General features: G+C 40.9%; 2 protein-coding genes across 2 annotated transcripts in view; one reads left to right on the forward strand and one right to left on the reverse strand.

The window, feature by feature from the left end:
• Positions 1 to 443: 443 nt before the first annotated feature.
• Positions 444 to 4,522, reverse strand: ATG12 (autophagy related 12; the record flags this gene model as incomplete). The annotated part of the gene is made up of 4 exons (XM_084278857.1): positions 444 to 1,991; positions 2,447 to 2,509; positions 4,089 to 4,225; positions 4,360 to 4,522. The coding sequence occupies 4 exons, from the start codon at positions 4,520 to 4,522 to the stop codon at positions 1,932 to 1,934; spliced, it is 423 nt and encodes a 140-aa protein (XP_084134983.1). The 3' UTR covers positions 444 to 1,931.
• Positions 4,523 to 4,663: 141 nt separating this feature from the next.
• The window catches only part of AP3S1 (adaptor related protein complex 3 subunit sigma 1), a 40,306-nt gene continuing 21,915 nt past the window's right edge, over positions 4,664 to 23,054 (forward strand). The window contains exons 1-4 of the mRNA XM_084278035.1: positions 4,664 to 4,867; positions 6,831 to 6,922; positions 9,672 to 9,783; positions 16,243 to 16,314. Of these exons, the coding sequence (XP_084134161.1) occupies positions 4,799 to 4,867; positions 6,831 to 6,922; positions 9,672 to 9,783; positions 16,243 to 16,314 (345 nt within the window). The 5' untranslated portion in view covers positions 4,664 to 4,798. The remainder of the gene's footprint in view (positions 4,868 to 6,830; positions 6,923 to 9,671; positions 9,784 to 16,242; positions 16,315 to 23,054) is intronic.

The following is a 23,054-nucleotide window of genomic DNA, read 5'->3' on the forward strand; positions in this document are numbered from 1 at the left end:
CATCATCCCTGGAGATGCTTAAAAGAGGAGTAGATGTTCTACTTGGTGACATGGTCTAGTGTTGGACCTAGTAGGGCTGGGTAGATGGTTGGACTTGAAAGGTCTTTCCCAACCAAAACCATTCTATGATTCTAATGATGTGGTGCCAGAAATCAGCTATTAAAATGACTATAAAGCAGAGTTATAAACAATTACATTTGAAGCCTCCAACAACATGCATTACAGTAACAGATCTGGAAATCCTTCCAGCCTCTGGCGGTGGATTTTCGAAGGCAGGTTCGCCCAGTGTAGGTGTGGCCCTCAGGAACACAGCTCAGTGGTGGGCTTGGCAGTGTCAGGGTTATGGTTACACTCAGAGCATGCTCTGAAGTATGTGTTTTGCCTGTCTGTGCTGAAGTGGGTTACATCAGGGGCTAAAACTGTCATCCCGTTTAAGAACACTCTGCAAGCAAACAGCTAACATTTAATTTAGTACTTTAGGCAAACATACAAGATTGTACAGCAGACATTTAAAATAACCCATTAAAAACACAACCCCCCAAAACTTCTAATAAAAGCAAAGGTCAGCACCCCCATCAAGGTACCAAGTCCTCTCCAGGATGAAAAAAAAATCCTCATTATGTTAGCAAATTAGCAAAAGGACATAAAGTGCATTCTTTTTGTGGATGGCACATACACTCAAGAAAATGGAAAAAAAGAGCAGCCAAAAGGAGTATACACAGAGCAGGTTTTTAGCATTTCATGTCTATTTCTTCATTAACTGAAAGATGCAACAGCTAGTTGCATCACTCTGCTAATGACGCTAGTAATTACAAAGTGCCAGAAGAAACACATTGGCAACTCCTGAGGCGTTTGGCCTTCAATAAATCACTGCACAATTTGGGTGGGAGAAAAGTTATTTCTGAGACCTATCATTATGCTGTGCCACGTAGAAGAGGTAATTACTCTACCAGCATGATGAAGGCACAGGGTGAAGAAACCAGATTATATATCAATACCCACATGAGGAAAGGCTGAGTGAGCTGGGACGGTTCAGCCTGGAGAAAAGAAGACTACGGGGGGACCTTATTACTGTTTATAAATATCTTAAGTATGGGATGCAGGGGGATGTCCAGCCCCTTTTCAGTGCTCTGTGGAGACAGGACAAGGGGCGATGGCTGCAAACTGGAGCACAGGAAGTTCCGCATCAACACACAGAAGAACTTTTTCCCAGTGAGGGTGACAGAGCCCTGGAATAGGCTGCCCAGGGAGGTGGTGGAGTCTCCTTCTCTGGAGATATTCCAGACCCGTCTGGACGCCTGTCTGAGTGATATGTCCTAGGGAGCTGCTTTGGCAGGGGGGTTGGACTCGGATGATCTCTCGAGGTCCCTTCCAACCCCTATGATTCTGTGATTCTGTGATTTAAGATAAGGGGAAAAATCAAAATACTGACTTGAAATTACAGGAGATAATGCATGTTCAAGATGAGGAGTCCACAAGAAACAGAACAGAGATTTACAGCACGTCAGAATCAAAGTGAATCCCAGGCTACATGTACAATAAACATCCCTTTCTACTAAAAAGGAATTTTTATCTTCAGTAGAGCATATAGAGTGACACAGCAGCCCAGTCCTCTAGACAACTATGAAACAGTTTCCCTTCAGATACATCAAGTGAGAACTCAGCAGCAAGAGAGCTGGATCTGCTCTGTGGATTGCAGATAGAGATTCCTTTCTGTACCTCACATGTACATCAGAAAAAAGCTACATGATCAGATGGCCTAGGTAGCTCTTCTTCTATGCTTTTAATCTGCATTGTTTTATAAATGTACTAGTCATAAGTAGAAATGAAAAAAAACCCCTTCTTTCTGTGTGTTTATAGGTTGAGTTCAAGAAAGTTAGTCCCTTTTCCATTTGTGAAGACACCACCTTAAGAGTTATTTTGCTTGTCATTCATCCCCATGCCTGAGTTTTGCAATAATGCAGTACCAGCTTGCCATCACTTCCAAAACACTGCAGGGAAAAAAAAAAAGCAAAGCAAGGGTCATTAGATTATTTCTGGTGTATCGATGTAGACTAATCAAAACAAAAACACCCAAATCCACCAGGTAACTGTGTCATGGAATATTGTTACTGATCACAAAACTCTCCATGATAACATACCACATGTGAAGGAACAGATGTAAGGGTAGAAAAAAGGGTAGATGAGGTACTCAGGGATATGGTTTAGCTAAGGATGGGAATGGTTGGACTTGATGATCTTAAAGGTCTTTTCCAACCTTGAGATTCTGTGATTCTGTAACACATTTCTAGAGATGGTAAATCCTGTCTCTTTAAATCATGTTCATACAGACTACATTACATTAAATGCAAGATACTGGCAGCATAGCGAGGGGCAGTAGCAGGTTTCAAGTATACTGACAAACTCAGCTAAGCACAATTATTAGGGTATTTAATATGAAAGTCACCTCATAGAGGGTCCCAATTTCTTGATCTGGAGATGGAGCAAAAGATTGGTTTACATATATGAACTGCGAGAAAAGAAAACAGATGATGGAGATCTTCAAAACATCACAGGGAAAAAACATTCTGCAGCCAGAGGTCAGTAAATCTGTCCTCTGATTAGAACATAAAGACTTTATAATCTTTACAGTCTGCACCAAAATATCATGAATTGGTATTTTCACTTCAGTGTGGAGGGGCAACATGACTTCCAGGAGTCTTCACTGCTGGCTGACCGCACCAAGCCAAAGCAAGCAGGCTGACTGCTTTCTCCTACAAGCTGACTCATTCGCCTCCCACACAGCACAAAGTGAACCCACTGGTTTAGTTCTTGCTCCTATTTTAAGTATGCAAACCATTCCCACTACTCAAAATTTTCTCAATTAGATCAGCAGTCATCACAGAATTTTGTGCTTTTTTAAAGTTACCCTTCTCATTTCCTGCTCCAAGCATGTATGTACGTATACTACCTAATGCCATAGAGGTCCTTGGGAGCCACAGTGCAAGCTGCCAATGTGTAGTATGGTATCATGTGAAGTATGGTATCAAAGAAGAGTCATAAAACTCCTAGGGCTGTGTTCTTGAAGTACAGTTTTAAGCCTACCCCACACTGGAAGACTCTACACTCCTCTGTCTTTTTCTTGAGGCGAGGTGGCAGTTAATGAATTAAATTGCTAAAAAAAATCCATGAAGAGCAAACACCTGAACTGTTACTCTTCTTTGAGATATTATGCCTTGAAAAAAAGAAATCCTTTGTGATTTCCAGGTGACACAGAAGGCTAGTGAAACCTTTTATGCCTATATGCTTAAGTAAGAGTCTCCAGGTGAAGAACAAAGAGATTTAATCTATCCTTTAGCCCCACTTTTAGCTACTTTAATGAGTTTCACTTTAACTTTGTATCTTGAGTTAAAACTCTGGCATGTATGAATGTTAAGTTTACCGCTAATTGCAAAATTAGCGCAATTGTGTTTCTGTTCCAGCTCTTCCTATGTTATCTGAAGGCCACTTGGGGTTCACAGCAAGGAACATATAAACAGCACTGGTAACGTGTCACCAAATGGTGAACATTTCCAAGCTACCCATTTTGATAGATAAATTAGTCTGGTAGCAGTAATTAAGCTGTTTGAGAGGTTCTGTAGGGAAGAGACAGTAACGTTCAGACAGCCAACCCCAAACACTTTAGACTTTTCCTGCAGATACTCCTTCTGCATACCTGACACAAGGACACACACACTGTGCATATGACCCTTTTGCTGGAATGCATCGCTGCACAAGGTGCGCTCAGCTCAGCATGTGGGCGTCAGTGAGAAGCGATGGGGACACCGCAAAAAGCCCAAAGGTTGGAGCCGGGCACTGGAGCGCATCTGAACGGCACTAGGGCTCACCTCCACCCTGCACTGCGGTGCGCTACTCTGGAGAGTTCTACTGGTGCAAAACCCCACACCAAGTTTCCTGCGAAAAGCCACGGCCTGGGCTCAAACAGCATCCCTGCGAAGCTCAACATCTCAGGCCCAGGGTGAGCTAACTGCCCCTGCAGCACACAGGGCACACAGAGCATGCCGCGCCGGGCCGGGCCGGGCCGGGCCACCAGGTACACCAGCCCCTACCAGCTGGTCGGAAGCCATCAGCTTGAGGAACTTCTTGATGAAGTCAATGAGACCCTGGATGGTGCGGGTCCGCTCCACCGCCCACTTCTTGGTCTTCATGATGGGGGTGTCGCCCACGGCCTTCAGCAGGACGTCAACTGCGGGGGGAGGGGCACGCGTTAGGGCCGTCTGCCGCGGGGCCGCCCCCACACCCGCTCCCGCCGCCAGCGCACCTGCCCGTCACGGCGCAAGCCCGCCCGCCCGCCCCGCCGGTGGCTTCTTGCCCCATTACTTTTCTTTTTCGCGTCGCCGGCGGGCTCCTCGGCGGTCGGCGAGCCAGCTGGAGGGGGTGCCGGGTCGGCACTCCCCACTGAGGCGCCGCCGCCGCCTGCCGGGGCTCTCTCCCCGCCCTCGCTCTGAGGCGAGGCCGGTGACTGCTCCCCAGCTTCCGCCATGCTGCGCCCCGGGCTACGGAAGTTACGCCGCTGCGCGAAGGCGCCTGGGACGCGCGGAACGCTGTCTTCCCGTCAGCTGACGGGGAGGGGTGCGTCACGTGCGGGGAGAGCAGTTCCGCCGCTCGCGGCTGTGCGTCGCCGGCGACGTGGTGCGCGCGACCCGCTGCTGCCGCCGCCGCCCCGCGAGCGGGGAGGGGTGGGGGCGCGAAGGGCGGGGAGGAGGAGCAGCAGCGCAGCGAGCCCGGTGGCCGCCGCCGCCGCCTCTCCCGCCCCACCATGATCAAAGCCATCCTCATCTTCAACAACCACGGCAAGCCGCGGCTCTCCAAGTTCTACCAGCGCTATGTACGGCCGGGCCGGGGCTGCGCGGGGCCTGGGGCGGGGGCGGGGCGGGGGGGTGCGGGGCTGGCCGGCCGCTCACCTGAGGCGGCGGGCATTCCCGCCGTGCAGCCCGCCCGTTTCCCTCACGGCCTGGGGCTTGGTACGCGGGGATCGGCCGGCGGCCGGGTGCCTCCCCCAGCCGCTGCCGGCGGGTCTGAGCCTGCCCCGCGGGCAAGGCAGCGGCGTGGGCCGGGGGCGGAGGGAAGTCGGAAGGTTCGGGCACCGTGTGAGAGCCGCCAGCGAGGGAAGCGAGATTTCGAAGGCTGCGCTTTTCCCGGCCGGCGTTGTTGCGGCTGGGCGCTGCCTGTCAGTGGTGCTGGAGCTGGCGGAAGGGTGTCTGGGTCAGCACAGATGCCGTTCTCTGAGCTGGGCTGCGGAAGCGCTCCTCGGAACCCGGCCCGGGTTATTAGCCAGACGTCGTGCGCCGCGTCTCCATGCGGAGGCAGAGGCGCTGGAGGCCGGACGATGAGTTTTGTGGGGCTTAGGGGTTCAGTAAGTAGAGCCTTCAATAAGTAGAGCCTTCCCCCGGGGAGGCTTCCAGAGTACTATAAAAATACAGCTGGCACGAAGAAGGAATAGAAGGGGAAGTCTGTTCTTTCACAAGGGAGAAAGCAAGTAGCAAAGCAGCGAGTAGAAAGTGCAGCCCAGGCGCTTGATCTGACTGGACAGAAAGCGCAACCACAGGAGATTAAGAAACTTTGTGGAAACAGTTGATGTAATACAAGGATAAGAGGTTTTAAGCTAACGTTTTGATCATGTACTGTGTTTTCTAGCAAATAGGCTGAGCTCTGCTTGGGCCAACCTTGGACGTTAAAACACAAGACAACAGCAGATGCTCCACAGAATTATAGAAACAAATTCCTCTTTTTCAGTGATGCTGTGACTTCCATGGGTTTGTGGCCACTTACTTGCAGTTCTGACTATTGCAGAAGTCACACATAACATTACTGAAAGCAGTGTATCTTCTACTCAGTGCAGATGTGATGACTCTGACGCTCTATTTTGCACTGTCGGGCTTTTAATTGATGGAACATAAGTGATACAGGACATTGCTGTGTTTGACTGAATTCGATCGCTTCCTTAGGCAATATGGGGGAATTCTGGTATATAGTTATGAACATGTTTTATTCTTCCTCATCAGTTCTGGGTTGCAAAGCAGGTGTCTTTCATTTGCCATTTTTAATTTAAAAATCAAAATGGAATATTCTCATCTACACATACTGACAAACATTCCCCTTGTGTGCAACCCAGCTCTTTCATTGATAACTTCAATTGCAGACCTACAGTAACTTACTGAATAAGTTTATTTCTGTTTCTTGTCTTTCTGTTGGATTTTTGTGGGTTTTCTTGAGTTTTGTTTTTTTTCTCTGTCCCTGTCAATATGGAAGTAACAAATAGGTAAATGAAAGTCTTTAAAAAGGAATACAGTTAACTTCCATTCTCTTTTTCCATTTGTATGCAGTTGCATTTTTGCATCTTTTGTTACAGTTGTGTAATTGAAGTCCTGAGAGGAAGAAGAAGCAGGCGAGGGAGAGGTGTCTTCCACCCCTGTCCAGGAGCAAAAGTAGTTTCAAAGCATGTCTGTAGCTGTTCAGGCTATGCGGGAAATATATTTAAAAAAAGATAAATGAGAATACTTGAGAAGATGTCCTGTTTACTTTAAGACGCTATATTTTTAAAAATATGGGGTTTTTTTTAAAAAAATCACTATTTTCATGGTTGTTTTTCAGTGATGTATCCTACAACTGTAAAATTGTCTTTTTGCATTGAAATGACAAAACACAGTATGCAGTTTGGCAGATTTAAGGCTTCTGAAGTACATAGTTTGAGGGTACCGATATGCTTTGTGTGCTACATTTTTTAGGTGTGTGTGCTGTGCACTGCTAATCCATTTTAGGTTGATAGCAGAATATGTTTTCTTTCACAGAGTGAAGATACGCAGCAACAAATTATCAGAGAAACTTTCCATTTAGTATCAAAACGCGATGAAAATGTCTGTAATTTCCTAGAAGGAGGACTGTAAGTATTAAGTTTGAAATAAATGACCAATACTTACTGGCTGGCAAATATTATCAATGCTGCTTGTAGTACAACTGTTTTTAGGTGTAATGTGAATGTTGTGCCACTTGAGATGTTTTAATAGAGTGAGAATATCATGTTGCACCAGGTTTCCTAACTGAAGCGCATGTATGTGTTTGATACATATGTATCAAAATGAGTTAGACAATAAGACTTAATTTTTTTGTAGTACTTCAACTGACGCTTTGCCATATCTCTAGCACTGTAATTTTTGGAGTCAGATATTAAAAAAAAAAGGTTTAAAATGTCCTAACTAACACGGTTTCAACCAATTTTTAATTTTTTTTAAGTTAATAAAGAGCTGGAGAATAGTCAGACTTACATCTTCTGACTCTATATGATTGTCGTGGTTTTGCCCTGGCTGAGAGCCGAGATCCACGCAGCTGCCTGCTCTTTAAAGGAAAAGAGGAGGGGAAGAAGGGGGGGGGCGGCATTGTGTGTGAGGCAAGGGAAGGGAGAAGGAAGGGGCAAATAACCCCAAAACCAAGAAACCAAAAGGCCCATGGGTTGGCGTAAGGATAGTTTACTAAAATATCAGAGAGAGAAGATACAACAATGCTGACAGGACTTTAGGGCAAAAAAATATATGAAACTGTTGATACACGATGCAGTTCCTGACTGAACCACACAGCTCAGGCCGTGCCACCCAGAGCCATCCTGGAACCCGACTGTCCCCCAAGAACCGCGCATCCTGGAGCCGCCCCTGCTCCTCCTCCCATCAGCCCCCCTTTATACTGGGCAGGATGTAAATTGGCATGGAATACTCTCTTTGGCAAGTTTGGGTCACCTGTCCTGGTTTCGTCCCCTCCTTTCTCATTAATAGGGAAATATGAAGAACTGAGAAAGTCCTTGACCCTCTGGGGTCTAAAACTAAAGCAACTAAAACCATCAGGGTGTTACCAGCACTGCTTTCATTTTAACACTCAAACACAGCATTCCATCCACTGCTACAAATGAAGTTAACTCCATCCTGACTGAAAGCAGGACAATGATACACATAAAATACGCTTTCCTGAATCATCTTGGTTGTTCTTTCAATGTGGCCTTGCTCAGCTGAAGAGAAAAGGAAATGGAAAAGTGTTTTATTTTGAGGCATTAGTCATCAAGAGTAAATAGTTGTAAAGCTCCCTTCTAGAAAAAGGTATCATAGTTGGTGGACTAAGCTCATGATCTCCTGTCTGTAAACACAGAAATTATCATAGCCTGATAAGTGTTGTAATTACAAAAATTTCTGATTACTGAAAGTTGGTATATTGGTGCCCTAACTGTGCAGAGTCAGTTAACTGCTTAGATGTACCATGTCAGCTGTGATGTCTTTTTCTTGATCAAGAATACTCTTGACTTTAAAAGTTTCATTACTTTTTAAACTAACGTTGTTCTCTTTGAGCTATTAATCTGATGATTCTATCACTAGCTTCTTGATGATGATTTCAACAGCAAACATGCTGGCTTGAATTTTGTAAGTGAAAGCCAGAAGCCATTTGGAGTACTAAAAACATCACAGCTCTGCAGCAAAAATAAACTGATAGAGGACACCATTCTGGCTTTCCTCCTACTACTCAATTTCAGAGTTACTGGTTCAATTTTTTAAAAAAGATTTGGTTTAGGGTTTTTCATGTTTGTTTGTTGTTTTGTTGTTTTTTTCCCCTCCCTTTGAGAAGGTTGCTTTATAGTTTGTAATTTACACAAGGGCCTTAACAGTTTATATGTACTAATTCTGTGTACTGATTTATTTGAAATAAGTGAGTAAGCACAAAAGAGGAAACTTTTGTTGCCATTTCTGTTCACTTTCACGTTTGTTTGTTTGTTGTGTTTTTGTCTGGTATTTCTTACATGTAGTTCCTCGTCTTCAGTGACAAAGGGTTCCCTCCCACCACCATAAATGCAAAGTGCCAAAGCAAAAGTGATCTAAAGAAAGACTTGTGGTTTTTTTCATTGGGTTTAGTTTTTTTTTTGTTTTGTTATTGTTTTGTTTGTTTGGTTTTTTTTTTTTTAATATGTTCTTTCCCTGGGAATGAATTGTTAAACACTGAACAGGTGGTTGAGTTCTGGTACATAATTAAGGGAGAATTACTATGTTCATAGCCATATAGGTTTTGGCTACAAAATATTAGCATAAAAATTTAATTGCTTCTGTGACTTTAATGTTGCATCACAAACTGTTGGTTATAGTATATAGTCTTTGTTATCAAACATTTTGCAAAATGAATGTTACATGTTCTTGGCTATTGAATGGACCATAAACCTGATTCAAAGCTTTTTCTGCAATCCAAGTGCCAGTCTGTATTACAGTTTTCTTTTTCTGTTGATGCTCCTCTGAGAAGGGTAGGGAAGAGCTAAGCATATACTTTGTCTAGTGTGTAATGGACGTATATTTAATATCAATTTTTTCATGAAACTGCATGATCTGTTTAAATTGATTGTAATAAGAAGGTACATATGCTGATGTAAGTATTATAATCTGTATGGAAAACTATGTGCTTATGTGGTAAATGCAACTTGGGATGTCTTGGTGTTTAGTATTCTTCCATTGTATTTATATCACAAAATAGAGGTTGTGATACAGTTGGTTTTGGGAACGCTCCATCCAGCCATGAACAATAAGTGTCCTATTAACTGAAATAACTGAGGCTTTGTCCAGTTTATTTTGAGATGCTAACTAAACTTTCCTGGTTTTTTTCCTGTTTAGATTAATAGGTGGATCTGATAACAAGCTTATTTACCGTCACTATGCCACCTTGTATTTTGTCTTCTGTGTGGACTCTTCAGAAAGTGAACTTGGCATTTTAGACCTCATACAAGTAAGTTGTTTTTTCTGCTTTGTTTTTTTTTTTTGAGTGGAATTCTGCTTCTAAGTACCTTAGAACTTAGGTACTTAGCTGTGTGTTTTTCTGTAGTATTTGGAAATAAAGATGGTTTCCATACTGTGAACATAATGAAAGTGCTGTTACTTTTAAGGTTGCTTGCAGTTTTCTGTGCTGTTTAAAAAGTTATTTTTCAAGTTGACAAGAGCATAAGGAAACTGTTTGGAATCTCCTAAACAATTCACACCTGTGTTTTGGTGCAGCTTTTCCAGACCTTGCTTTGGCTGCAGGTAAAAACCGTGCAGTTCAAACATAGCTTAGAGAAGTTGAGGTTATGAGAACCTTGATATGTAAAGCTCTGTGTTTATACACACACAGGTACATGTATGTATTCACCACAAATACATAATAAATACACACAAAACCTCTTTTGATGAGGCTTCTCTTAGACTTCTCTTGTGATTTATGAACATTCGGTCAGATATACTTTAGAAAATGGGCACAGATGCTGTCCTGGGTATGTGCTCTGCACCGGGGGGCGAGGGGGGAGGTGAGAGAGCTGGTATAGGTCCTTTCTGGATGTCAGTAAGGAAGGTGCAACAATAAAATGGCTAAGATAACTGTTTAATAGAACAGATTAAGAAGATAGTCAACTTTACACCGCCTTACATGCTCAGTATCCTGTGTTCATGCATCATACAGTGGAGCCCAGGTAGATTCTCCCACCGTGCACTGTGCATGGACAGAAGCTCATCCTTTTTTGGGTCATTTATCTGTTCTGTAATTTCTTTACAAGAAAACAACTCTATTCCTAAAGTATGTTGTAATGAGAACTTTGTAATACAAACACTCTTAGGTCAAGGGAACTCTTGACTACACCAGTGATTTTTCAGCTTGAAAATTTGCACATAGAACTTTGCACATCAGGAAGTGATTTATGTCATTAGTTAAAATGGTTTTATATATAGTGTGTGATTAATTTACCATAAAGCCTTTCCAGAGCTTGCACATCAAAAGGACTGATATATTATGTCAGTAAAGTCCGTGATACTGTGAGATACGGTCCTGTATCTATTGATTATTTCACTGCAGAAAACAGTGCGAGCCTTAAAGGCCTCACAATTCCCTGCAGACCTTGCTTGGAGCTGAAGAGCTTCTCACAGTCACCTATTAATGTTCAGAACAGCTCTTCAGTGTTCAGTGCTGTTCTGGACAGTAGACCCAAGTTGTTTTTCCAAGCAGCCTTGGGGGTAGCAGGGAAGGAAACTTCTTCTGGATTCTGACATCATCTTTGGTCATAGAAACATTAAGAAATACATGAACAGTGCAAGTTCCTGAGAGAGGTGTACAATGACCTTAACAGTTCTCTGCAGTTTGTTGTATAGAGTTGCTTAGTTGCTTGTTGCTTAGTGTGTCTTCTTACGTGGAATTGGTAAAATATTCATGATCTGAGAAAAGTATGTTAATATTTCATATGACCTAGGGATGTTTTTCAGGTAAAGTATATATTATAAGTATCTTATGTTTAATCAGATAATAAGGGTAGAATCTAGGTCAGTTGTCTGACCTGTTAGGTTTTGCAGGGCTGCTATGAAAATTCAGCTAAGATTTTATTTATTATGGAGTATTAAAAATGTGACATCAGTGGTTTCCAGTTATTTTCAGTTACATAGTGTAACCTGAATTTCACTTGAAGCACATTGCTTGACCTTGCTACTAGCTATATTTGTATAGCCTTCAAATACTGAGTTAGGGAGATCTTAAACTTATCTTTAAATTGAGTTATGTGCAGGGCCAGTTTATGATCTCATGAAAATAAACTGGTGAAATGAACCTAGAACTCAGTCTAGCACTTAGGAGTTTTATGTCTTGTAAACGGAATAGAACTGCAGCAGATTAAATACATCAGACACTCTACAGTTCTTTACAGCATGAAGTTTTGTTTTAATGGTTAAAGTCCCTTACCACCATTCGATCAGAGCTGTTTCACAGGTGAGTCTTCTTGGCTCAAGCTTGATGGATGCACAGCACCTGTTACAAATCGTAGACTGCCTCAGATTTTATATTGTGTTCAAACTAGATGTGTTGGAACACCTCAGGCAAATTCATACTATTAACTTTTGTTTATTTTCTTATTGTTTTTTAATACAAAGACAAGATCACTGTCTTTAATTGGATGGGAGATAAGTCAGCATCTGTGCTATACTTGGTAGGTTTTGCAGTCTTGTGAATTCAGTGTAAATCATGTTGTGAGTTGTAGCTATTTCAGACTCTTATTAGCCTCTGACATTTATAATGGGTGGAAATGAAGTAGATAAGAAAATACAATTATAGAAAAAGATTTTGATATAAAAAAGCCTTATTGGTAATACATTAAACCTGTTGGTAGGTCTGCTTGAAAGACCCAACACATTTCTGATTGAAATGATCAGCAGGACTTCTGCAGTCTTTCTGTTACAGAGAATGTTCAAGATTACACTGTATAATCTATGAGTAATTAAAAGGAAAAAAAATAATTGGATGAAAACTCAGATGTCAGTGTAAGTGTGAGAAAATGCAGTGGCTGCTCCAAGAATTTCCCAATTAGAAAGGCTGTGGAAGCATTGTAGTGAATTTAATTTGCTGCGATGATACATGAAGCAATTACTTTTTAAAGGTCACTTTAACAAGTAAAGCACAGTTGAAACCAATCTTGTGTATGGAGGACTAGCTGTATGGCTAGACCAGTGCATTCTAAACTAGTTAGAGTCTCAAGTAGTGTTTGAGCAGTCAGAAGCAGTAAAGGACTCTTCACAGGCAGATCGAATTAATGCTGGTTTAAGGTTTACCATTGCTGTTTAGTCTAGGAAGAAGGATGGGATATTCTTGATATGAGTTTCTACTGTTGTTTTTAGGTAATTTTTTGTACCTGCTTTTATTAATATTTGGCATTATATAGTCAGGTGCATTTATTGATTGAGTGATCTGGGTTTTTTTATTAGCTTTGGTATTTTCTCAGTATTCATGTGTGTTTTGTTCCATTGTCATTTTATTTGCCTAATTAAAAAAAGAGCCCTTAATTGTAAATGTGATGTTTTATGTTTTGACGTATTGATGAATATAGGGAACTCTTGGCTTGTGTATCTTAGACCAGTTTGGTTGGAAAGGACCTCAAAGCCCATCCCATTTCAACCCCCTGCCATGGGCAGGGACACTCTCCACTAGCCCAGGCTGCCCAGAGCCCCATCCAACCTGACCTTAAACACCGCCAGGGCGGGGGCAGCCACAGCTTCCCTGGGAAACCTGTGCCAGGGACTCTCCACGCTCACAGGGGATTTTTCTTCCTTACATCTCTCATAAATCTTCCCTCCTTCACCTTAAGCTGTATATCTTATAACAATTTGGTAATTCTATTTAAAAAAATTACTTTCCATGTGTGTATTTGGCTTTATTAAAAGATATTTACTAATAAAAAGGGGTGGGTTTTTTCTTTTTTTTCTTTTTTCTGTTTACTTTCATGAAGATGTGCATTGGTTTTTATTTGAACTGTAAAAGCTTATGGCTTCAAAAACTCAGCACAAGGGGGAGCTAGTAATTCATCGTGCATGAATCCTTATTTTCCTGCTATTTGGCTCTCTCCATTTATTTATGTTTCTTTTCCAATAACATCACAAGGTGTACTTGAACTGATGTGTGGTCAATGTCTGTGTCCTGATACAATTGATGTGTTTTCTCTTCTGGTTATTTTGATCTACAAGCCTGCTGCATCTGAAGTAATTACTGAAAATATTTAAATTCTAGTACTGCTTGTCATAGTGTGCAATTCATTTGACTCTCAAATAAAATGATGAGGGAAGTGGCTCTAATTTTATGAACCATATTGATTATTTGAAGATGTCTTAAAACAGTTCAAGGAATGTTAATTGTGGGGGAAAAAAGTTATTTACTGTGTAGACTAAGGCTTTTAAAGACCATTTGTTTGTCATAGAAGTATACCTTGTCAGTGCTGGCCTTACTCTGAGTGAACATTCCATTGTGAATAAAAGATTGTGGAAGCTTTCAGAGATTCCATGACAAAAACCTTAGCTGGAAGAATACTCAGTGCCAGTGATTTCCCTTAGGTTTATTGCTCAGTACTGGCCATGTATTGCAAGTAGTGATCTGTGTGGTCATTCCGTGTGTGGTGTTGTCAGTGTGTAAGGGATAAAGGTTTAAAAATAACCCTTGTAATTATGAATCCTGAAAAGAGGAGAAGCTATTACTAGAAGAAGGAGCTTGTGTGTTGTCAGTGTGTGGATATATACACTGCTATGAAATAATATCTGGGGGGTCTTCCTTGGATTTGTTTTTGGGATTAATGTCTTCCTTTGTTCTCCAAGAAGCTAGATGGATGTCAAAGTCAAGAGTATGTGAACTGTTGTGCAAACTTGGTGATATATATGAGGAATATTTTCTTCTTTTTCAAAAATAGTTGTCAAACTGTTAACTAAAACGTTTGGATAAAGGTTATGTTTACACTGTATTTCCAATCTTCTTCCTGCAGCTAATATCAAACAGCACTGTCCTTGTAACCACATTCTCCTAAGGTACAAGGAAAGTAAGAAAACATCTCCAATCATTTGTCTTGCTGCACATAGTTGTGAAATGTGTAGTTTGTTCTGCTTAACATAAAAGACTTTTGTTTGCTTGCCTCTCTTCTTTATGGAAGACTTATTATCACAGCAAATTAACAACTACTTGAAGGAAAACACAGATCTGCTTTGCTTAGCTTCAGTATGATTTAACAGAAGCATATTCATTTATTTAGTTAACTATTGTCTGTCTGTGAAAATGCTCTGTGTTCCTAGTTGAATTTATGAATTGGTGTTTCAGTATTAAAGGATAATCCTTGTTCTAAAGCCACGGCACATTAGGGTGATATAGTTTGACTGTGAAGTGGAGAGTGTTGACAGTGATCCTAGCGACAGGAGAATGCTCCGCCTCTGTGCTGTAAGCAGGATCTGAGAGTGGGGTTTCAGATGAGAAAGTAACCTTTCTTAATACACAGGGTAGACAACTGGTAATGGCCAATGTTAGGTACATCCCTTCTCTGGGTCTGTAGGCGTAAACGTGTTTATGGAGCAGGTCTTTTACCCACTTACTTTGTCAGCCAGACATGGCTTTTCTTTCCTATTTCTCTGGGCCTGGGAAGTTTGAAGGTTCCTCTGAAAAACTAAGATGGGATTAATAAACCATGCTGGAAAGAGAATAAACCGAGGTTTTTAACTTGTACCATATTACTGCCTTAGGGTTTGAGTTCAGAACTGGAAAAAAATGACATAGAAAAAAACCCAACTTAGTAAATAATATTAAACCGTCTTGTGACAAAATGGATTTGAAACCTGTAAAACAGATTAAAATTTACTACAAGCTGCACTAGTAAATAATAGTAGACATTAATAAATGTTCTGTAAGTTCTCAACGTCTCAAGCACACTTTTAACTTAGAGGTCTTGATGCATCACACCTAAGTCCGTAGGAGTTACCACTTTCATAATGGGAACTGTGCTTATATATCTCTAAGACTGGAGTCTTCGTCAGCTCTTGCCACAAGCACATGGTGACTGGCTTTCAGGAGCTTCAGGAGTGCAAGTGCAGTCATTGTTTTCATTGTCTGGCCTAACTGGGGACTGGGATGCTCTTAATGTACCAAAACTGGCTAACGTGGGTACCAAGGAATCCATTATAGAAATAGGTGCATTCTGTGTCTGGCAGAGATCATCAGTAGCTGGACAGCAGCAGCTGCTGGGGCTTTAGATTCAGGCAGGTGTTAATTTGCCTGAGTACAAAATGCTGGACTCTTGTAAGTTTATGTGGTGGTATAGCTGACAGGATCAGCAGGTGTGACAGTGAGACAGCTACCTTTTTCCTTAGTGCATTCTGAATTCAGCAGGTCTAAACCAGGTGAAATCTGCCATACTGTTGCTAGAAGTTGTATTGCTCACAAGTTTGCATGGTCTGATAGTTTGCATTTAACATGTCTCTGCTCTCTGTGCAGCAGAGTAGTCTGGTTAACTGGGAGATGCAGGCAATGTAGTATTTGTTAAAAATAATGATAAAAAAAGAGATAAGCCTAGCTTATTTTTCCTAAATTACTGAGTTCTAATAAAATGGAAAGGAACGCTTTGAAACACAGCTGAGAAAATTGTAGCATAGATGATGGTATTACTGTTTTTCAAGATGCAACTATTGTTTAAAACAGTGACTTCTAGCAGAGTTACAACATAAACTGGCTTGTGCATACAGTTTTGCTCTCTACAAATAACATACTGTTGACATTGTAATGTTAACCACATCATTTGTATAGATGCTTTTAATACCTTAAAATCTGCCCAGTGTTTATTTTCTGTATTTGCTTTTATTAAACCTCATATCTAATGGAATTATTGAGTTCCTGTTAAAGCTTGACCTCTGGCTTTTTTTATTTTCCTCTTTTCAGGTATTCGTGGAAACTTTAGACAAATGTTTTGAAAATGTCTGTGAACTGGATTTGATTTTCCATGTAGACAAGGTATTGTGGTGAGGTCTTGCAATGTTTCTTGTCAAGTAAAATGTTTGGTTCAACTGATACTTGGTGTTAAATTCTAGAGTGATTATATTTTTATTGTCAGTGAATCTAGACAGTTTATATCAACATGTTTGTTTAAGACTTGAAAGGTGTGGTGGAACATGTCTTTGTAGGGAAGATAATCTAGGAAGTTTGAAGAGTGTTACTGCACATGTAAATGTTAAACTAGAGATCTGAATATTCTTAAGAGTAGGACTTAGTTTCAAGAAAAAATTTGTTCTGTTTTTATACTGCTCAGAACTGAAATTGTTACAGGGTTTTCCTGGTAAGACTGGCAGTTGCCTTTCAAATGCTGTGCTTATGTAGTAAAAGTGATGTGTGGATCTTTCTCTTCTAAACCCCAGACATTATGTCTTATTTCAAACATTTAGAAACCATCTATCCATTAGGTATCAGGAGCAAGTGTTCTAGTTATTAATCCAGTTTTGAGAAATAGTATTAATATAGAAATCTTCCTTTTCAAAGGACATAGGGACCTATTAGTGTCACATCTAAAATGCTGAGAACTGCATATAAAGATTTAATTCCTTCAGTTGCAGTTTCTGCCTGTTACAGCTCGTGCACTCACCTCTCTCCATCTGTGAACATCTTGCATCAACAGCAAAAGTCATGAAAGAAAAGTAAGACAAGAATCACAAACAGCAGAGTAAGAAAAGTAACAGTTTGGAACTGTCTGGGTTTGTTCCAAAGTCAGCAAGTTTTTTTCTAAGAAACACTTATACTTTGGCCAGACAGTGAAATTCAAATGAACTTGAGTAGGTGTTTGAACTGATAACATGCTCATGATGAGTCATTAGGGTTTCTAGCCTGGCTGGAATACTTACTGTTTCTAAAATGGCAGATAAAAGTAAAAAAGAATGGGAGTAGTCTACACATTGGCTTCTCAGCCTGAAGAACCCAAATACTGCAGTTGTTTGGTGGCAAGGAGTTTGATGCTTAGCTGCAGAATGCTTGGGCTGCTATGTGGTCTGAGCTGTTGCTCTCTGGCATGTTTCATTCAGCAACATTCCTTAACATATGCAAGTCTTTTACACTTTGTGGGAGAAACATCTTTCTAGTAAAATGTAAATAACCTACATGCTTCCAAATGTTAAATTTATTGCAGAACATTTCCCTTTGTATCAGATATGAGGTGATACTTTCTTCTTGTCAAAGGGAAGCTAAAATTTGAGTTTTTACTAAACACCTACATGGGAATCCCATTAAATGTTCAGGCTAGAGTTTTCAAACGCTGAGGAAAGCGTGAGCCCTACTTACTAATTAGATATTTTAGCAAAAGTAACTCATTTTCAAAATAAAAGATCATTGCAGCCTCCAGTTAAAATTTTTTTTGAACATGGCATTAACCAGTGCACTGATTTTTGACTCGAGCATAAGTTGACAGAAGAATAAAATACAGAAGGCTTACCTTCTGAAGTAATGCAAGGCTACTACCAGCAGTAGCATTAGTTACACGTTGTGACTAATCTGATGTCATCTTTATTTTTTTGATTCACCAGCCTAATTGGTTTGTAAGGCTTACTTTATAGCATAGCATAGGTTGAAAACATTTCATTAGGTTCAGTTTAAGTTCATTAGAATTCTTGATGATCTGTGGGAGGAAAAGATAGATGTATCAGTGAGAATGAAATTACAGTATTAAATTATCTTTTAAACTGCTAATAAGGTCAGCTTGTCAAGAAAGCAAATGTGTTGAGACTTCCAAATTACTACACATGAACTTTCATTCATCAGATGCTTGTGGCCTGGCTTGTTAGTAGATTTCAAGTGGGCACACCTACTGAAATATTCCTGGGAGTATTATGATGTTTTCCAAGAGTTCATTCTCTGACCAGAACAGTGAACCTTCCAGAATCAGGCTGCAGCTTGGTGCAAACAAGCACATGTCTGGTATTGATAGTCTTATAGTGGATACTTACATGTGTGAACTGTTTGGAGCGAAGCATTTGAAATATTTATATTTTGAGTGGTCTGGTATTGAGAAAAGTGAGGATTGAATAATTGATTTTGGTAAGAGTGGATCTCTGTCTTCAGTTATTGATGGAGTTGTGGAATGTGACTTTCTTCCAATCCGCTTATTAAAAATACCTAAAACCCAAGAAATACTTCTTTGGTAAAATTATGTAGCATGTAAGAGAGTTAAACTATGTAATCTCAACAGCTGTATCCTCTTTAGTAGCATTTTATGTCTTATTTCTATAAGGAAACATTTACCATCATCAGGTAGCCATTATTATACAGGACCCAGTGATGGCTTATAGTAACCTGAAGCCAAGAGAGATGCATATTCAAGTAGAATATTGGTATAATGCTATTAATTAATTTGGAGAATAGAATACAGGTGGGAATGAAACTTGGGGTGTCTGGGAGTGTAGTTTATGCAAGAGAGAATTAAGCTTCACTTTTACAGATCAGCTGTATTAAAAGTAAATACACGTAGAATCATAGAGTCCCAGACCAGTTTGGGTTGGAGTAGACCTCAAAGCCCATTTAGTCCCAACCCCCTGCCACGGGCAGGGACACCCTCCTCTAGCCCAGGTTGCCCGAGAGCCCCATCCAGCCTGACCTTGAACACTGCCAGGGAGGGGGCAGCCACAGCTTCTCTGGGAAACCTGTGCCAGGGACTCGCTTCCCTCACACAGAAGAATTTCTTCCTCAAATCTAATCCAAATCTCCCCTTCTTCAGCCTAAGGCCATTACCTGTTGTCCTGTCACTCCATGCTGTTGCAAACAGCCCCTCCCCAGCTTTCTTTAGGTCCCTTCAGGTACTGGAAGGCTGCAATAAGGTGCCCCTGGAGCCTTGCCTTCTCCAGGCTGAACAAGCCCAACTCTCTCAGGCTGTCTTCATAGGAGAAGTGCTCTAGCCCTCTGATAGTCTTTGTGGCCCTCCACTGGACTCCCTCCAGTGTTTCCCAGAGGAGGAGATTTATTTCAGAACTGGGCTGATTCCTACACCGAATCCAGGACTGTAATGTTTTCTGATGAAAAAAGATGTTACAGAAAGCTATCATAAGCATCCTGTACAGCAAAACCCACCAGAAATGCAGGCTGCAGATGAGGGCTGGACTAGATGATCTCCAGAGGTCCCTTCCAGCCCCAACCTTTCTGTGATTCTGTGAAGTCCTTCCCTCCCCCCCACCACTGCACCCAAGTTTGACACCTACTGAAATATTCCTGGGACTATTATGATGTCTCCTGAGAGTTCATTCTCTGACCAGAACAGCGAACCTTCCAGAATCAGGCCACAGCTTGAAGACAAGAGGTTGTGTTTGCCATATTTTTCTAGGAGAGATTTTTCTTGATGCATGACTTCTCTGCATTTGTTAAAGCAGGCATCCATGCTTTTAGATAGAACATGGAACAGAAGTAAGAAGCACTCCTGACTTTTGTAAAAACACCTCAAAATTATTAGAAAGTGGCAATTTCAGATTTTGAAAAGTTGACATTCTCAACAGTCTCTTTTACAATATAAACATAAGACGTGTATTCAGTGTGCCTTTGGTCTTTCATTTAAGCACTGTTTAAATACACTGTTGAAGTGTATTTTGAATATCATTGCTACTTAATCCTTTTTTCAGATATTTTTTATTTCTTAGAAAAAGAAAGTGATATTTTAAATTAGAAATAGAAGAGAAAATAATGTGTTGTTGTTACTATGTATTTACAATTAAAAGGAAAGGAAAAATTGCTAATACTAAATGTCTTGCTGTTGCTCATATCTGGGCAAACTTTAACTAGTACTGTCTTATTTCCACAGTATTTAACAGAAGGGAATAAATGGATTACAGTATCTGCGTAATATCATTGGTCACAGTTGTGATTTCCTTTCATTACAGATTAAGAAGTAAAATTAATTTTATTTGGTTGTTTAGAAAATCATCCCTTTAAAAGAAAAATGTGGCAAGACCAAAAAAAGGCTAAATTACCATGCCAACCCGTGCTTTATAAACGTTTTTAAATACTGTGTGTTAGATTTGCAGATTATAGACTAAAAGTAGGAAGAAAATACAGAGAAAGGCAAGAAGCATGGTCCAAGATATGAAACAGCTTGCATGGAAGAAGTTAAATATTCAAGAACTTTGAGGCAGAGAAGTATGAATTATATAAAAAAAGTTTTAAGCGTTTCTGAGAAATAAAGAACAGTGTGATACATGTTCCTTAAGGGTCTGTACTGAGACAAGTGCTGTTTAATAACTTTATTAATGATACTGACAGTGGGATTGAGTGCACCCTCAGTAAGTTCACTGACAACACCAAGCTGGGTGGTGCAGTTAACATGCCAGAGGGACAGGTGCCATCCAGAGAGACCTGGACAGGCTGGAGAGGTGGGACCAGTGAACCTCATGAGGTTCAACAAAGCCAGGTGCAGGATCCTGCACCTGGGCCTGGAAAATCCCTGTTATCCATACAGCTTAGGAGATGATGTGCTTGAAAGGGGTGCTTGTGGATGAGAAGCTGGACATGAGCCACCATAGTGCATCTGCAGCCCAGAAGGCCAATCATATCCTAGGCTGCATCACAAGAAGAGTGGCCAGCAGAGAGAGAGGTGATTCTGCCCCTCTACTCTGCTCTGGTGAGACCTCACCTGGAGTATTGTGTTCAGCTTTGGAGCCCTCAACATGAGAAGGACATAGGCCTGTTGGGGCATGTCCAGAGGAGGCCACAAAAATGATCAGAGGGCTGGAGCACTGCTCCTGTGAAGACAGGCTGAGAGAGTTGGGCTTGTTCAGCTTGGAGAAGAGAAGGCTCTATGGGGACCTTATTGCAGCCTTCCAGTACCTGAAAGGTGCCTATAAGAAAGCTGAGGAAGAACTGTTCACAAAGGCATGTACCAGTAGGATGAGGTGTGATGGTTTTAAACTCAAAAAGGGGAGATTTAGGTTGGATAGTAGGAAAAAGTTCTTCAATATGAGTGTGGTGAGACACTGGCACAGGTTGCCCAGAGGGGTGAGGTAGTGGAGGCCCCATCCTTGGAAATACTCAAGGTCAGGTTTGATGGGGCTCTGAGTGACCTGATCGAGTTAAAGGTGTCCCTGCTTACTTCAGGGGGGTTGGACTAAATGAACTTTAAAGGTCCATTCCAAGTCAGTACATTCTGTGGTTCTGTATCAGGTAAAATTGCAGGACGTTTCAAACAAAGAAAATGTATTTTTCATGATTGATAATTATATTGTGGAATACCATTGTCCCATATTATGGTAGATACCAAGAATATTACAAGTAGGTTCAAAAGGGATTAAACAAAGGAAAATCTGGCAGGGGCTATAAACCACAATAATATAGCAAGAAACAGTAAATGATCCATGTTTCAGGAATTCTTAACTTGGAGATCTTTGGAAGCAGATAAGTTATATCAGGATAATAGTACTCTTGCTGTTTCTTACATATTTTTTTATGTCAACTGGTGAATTTTTGAAATGGAATAATGATCTAGGTAGATTTTGCTTTTGACTTACTGAAGTTTTTTAAGTATGCTTGCACGCAGAAGATGTGATACCTTTTGTGTTTCCAAAGGCAACTTGCATGATAAAAAAGTACATGTTATGATTATGAACGTCAAATTCTGAAACAGCTGCTCAGTGGCAAATATTTTTATACTTCCTAGAGTAGTTTCTAAGAGAAAATGATAATAAAACAATCCTTTAAAACACCAACTGCCAGAATAATGAACTAAAAAGATTAAGGAAGGTATTTTCTTAATGTTTTGATGTAGAATACATAACAGTTCCCTCTACAGACTGGTGTGCCTTAGGGAAAAAAATGCTGTTCGTTCTTTCTTTCAAGCTTACTGTAGTATTTGTAAATCTACATATACTGGCTCAACTAGGAGTAATATTTTTTTGTGAGAAGCTGTATTAAGAATTGTGTACCTTCTCCTTCCTCACTGCATCAATCATAGTGAGAACGATGGCAATAACCTGCAAAAGCTGGGTATTAACACCACTCAAACAGGCATGTTGCTATCCCTGTGCTATGTGAGGATACCGTTTTTCTATACAGTTGTGTCATCAGCAGTGTATAGCTGGCCAGAAACCTCAAGTTTTCCTTCTGTCTTTTTTTTATCTGCAGAAGGTTCTCCTTGTCAGTTACTCCTCTGTAGCTTGCTTGCATGTTGCAGGCTTCTTTCAGAATTTACACCAAGGGAAACTGATGCCTTGGTGAGTTGCATTTTTTGAACCTGTAGTTCAAATTCTTTCTCTTAGTATTATGTAGTGGTTACCTTGTTTCATTGATGCTGTTGGGCTTCAGCCTTAATTTTAATATTCAGTGGTCTATGTGCTCAATAAGTGCGTTTTGTTTTAGTTTTTAATTTATAAAATTGTAAACCAGTTCAGCCAGTTCCTAGAAGCACAGAGTAATTTCCAGTGGAGGGGACCTCTGGAGGCCATGGGATCTGGTTCCACTGCTCAGGCTTGGTGACTTCTTGAATTTATGTCTGCCTTCATATTATACAAAAAGTATCACATAGGTTGTATCATACAGTTGCTCCCTCGGTTGTCACACACAATGTGCCCTTACCAACTGAGATGCTTTCTGGCATCTGTTAAGCAATATCTCTGCATCCTCTGCCAGGCTGGAGAAAAAAAAGCAAACCCAAGGAACGAAACAAACCCCTTCAAAACCAAACTCGGGCCACAGGCATTTGCTCATGCTCTCAGTATTTGAAAACCATATGAAGGATG

This window comes from Gallinula chloropus (genome assembly GCF_964237585.1).
Source record: "Gallinula chloropus genome assembly, chromosome: Z".
NCBI classification, from domain to species: domain Eukaryota; kingdom Metazoa; phylum Chordata; class Aves; order Gruiformes; family Rallidae; genus Gallinula; species Gallinula chloropus.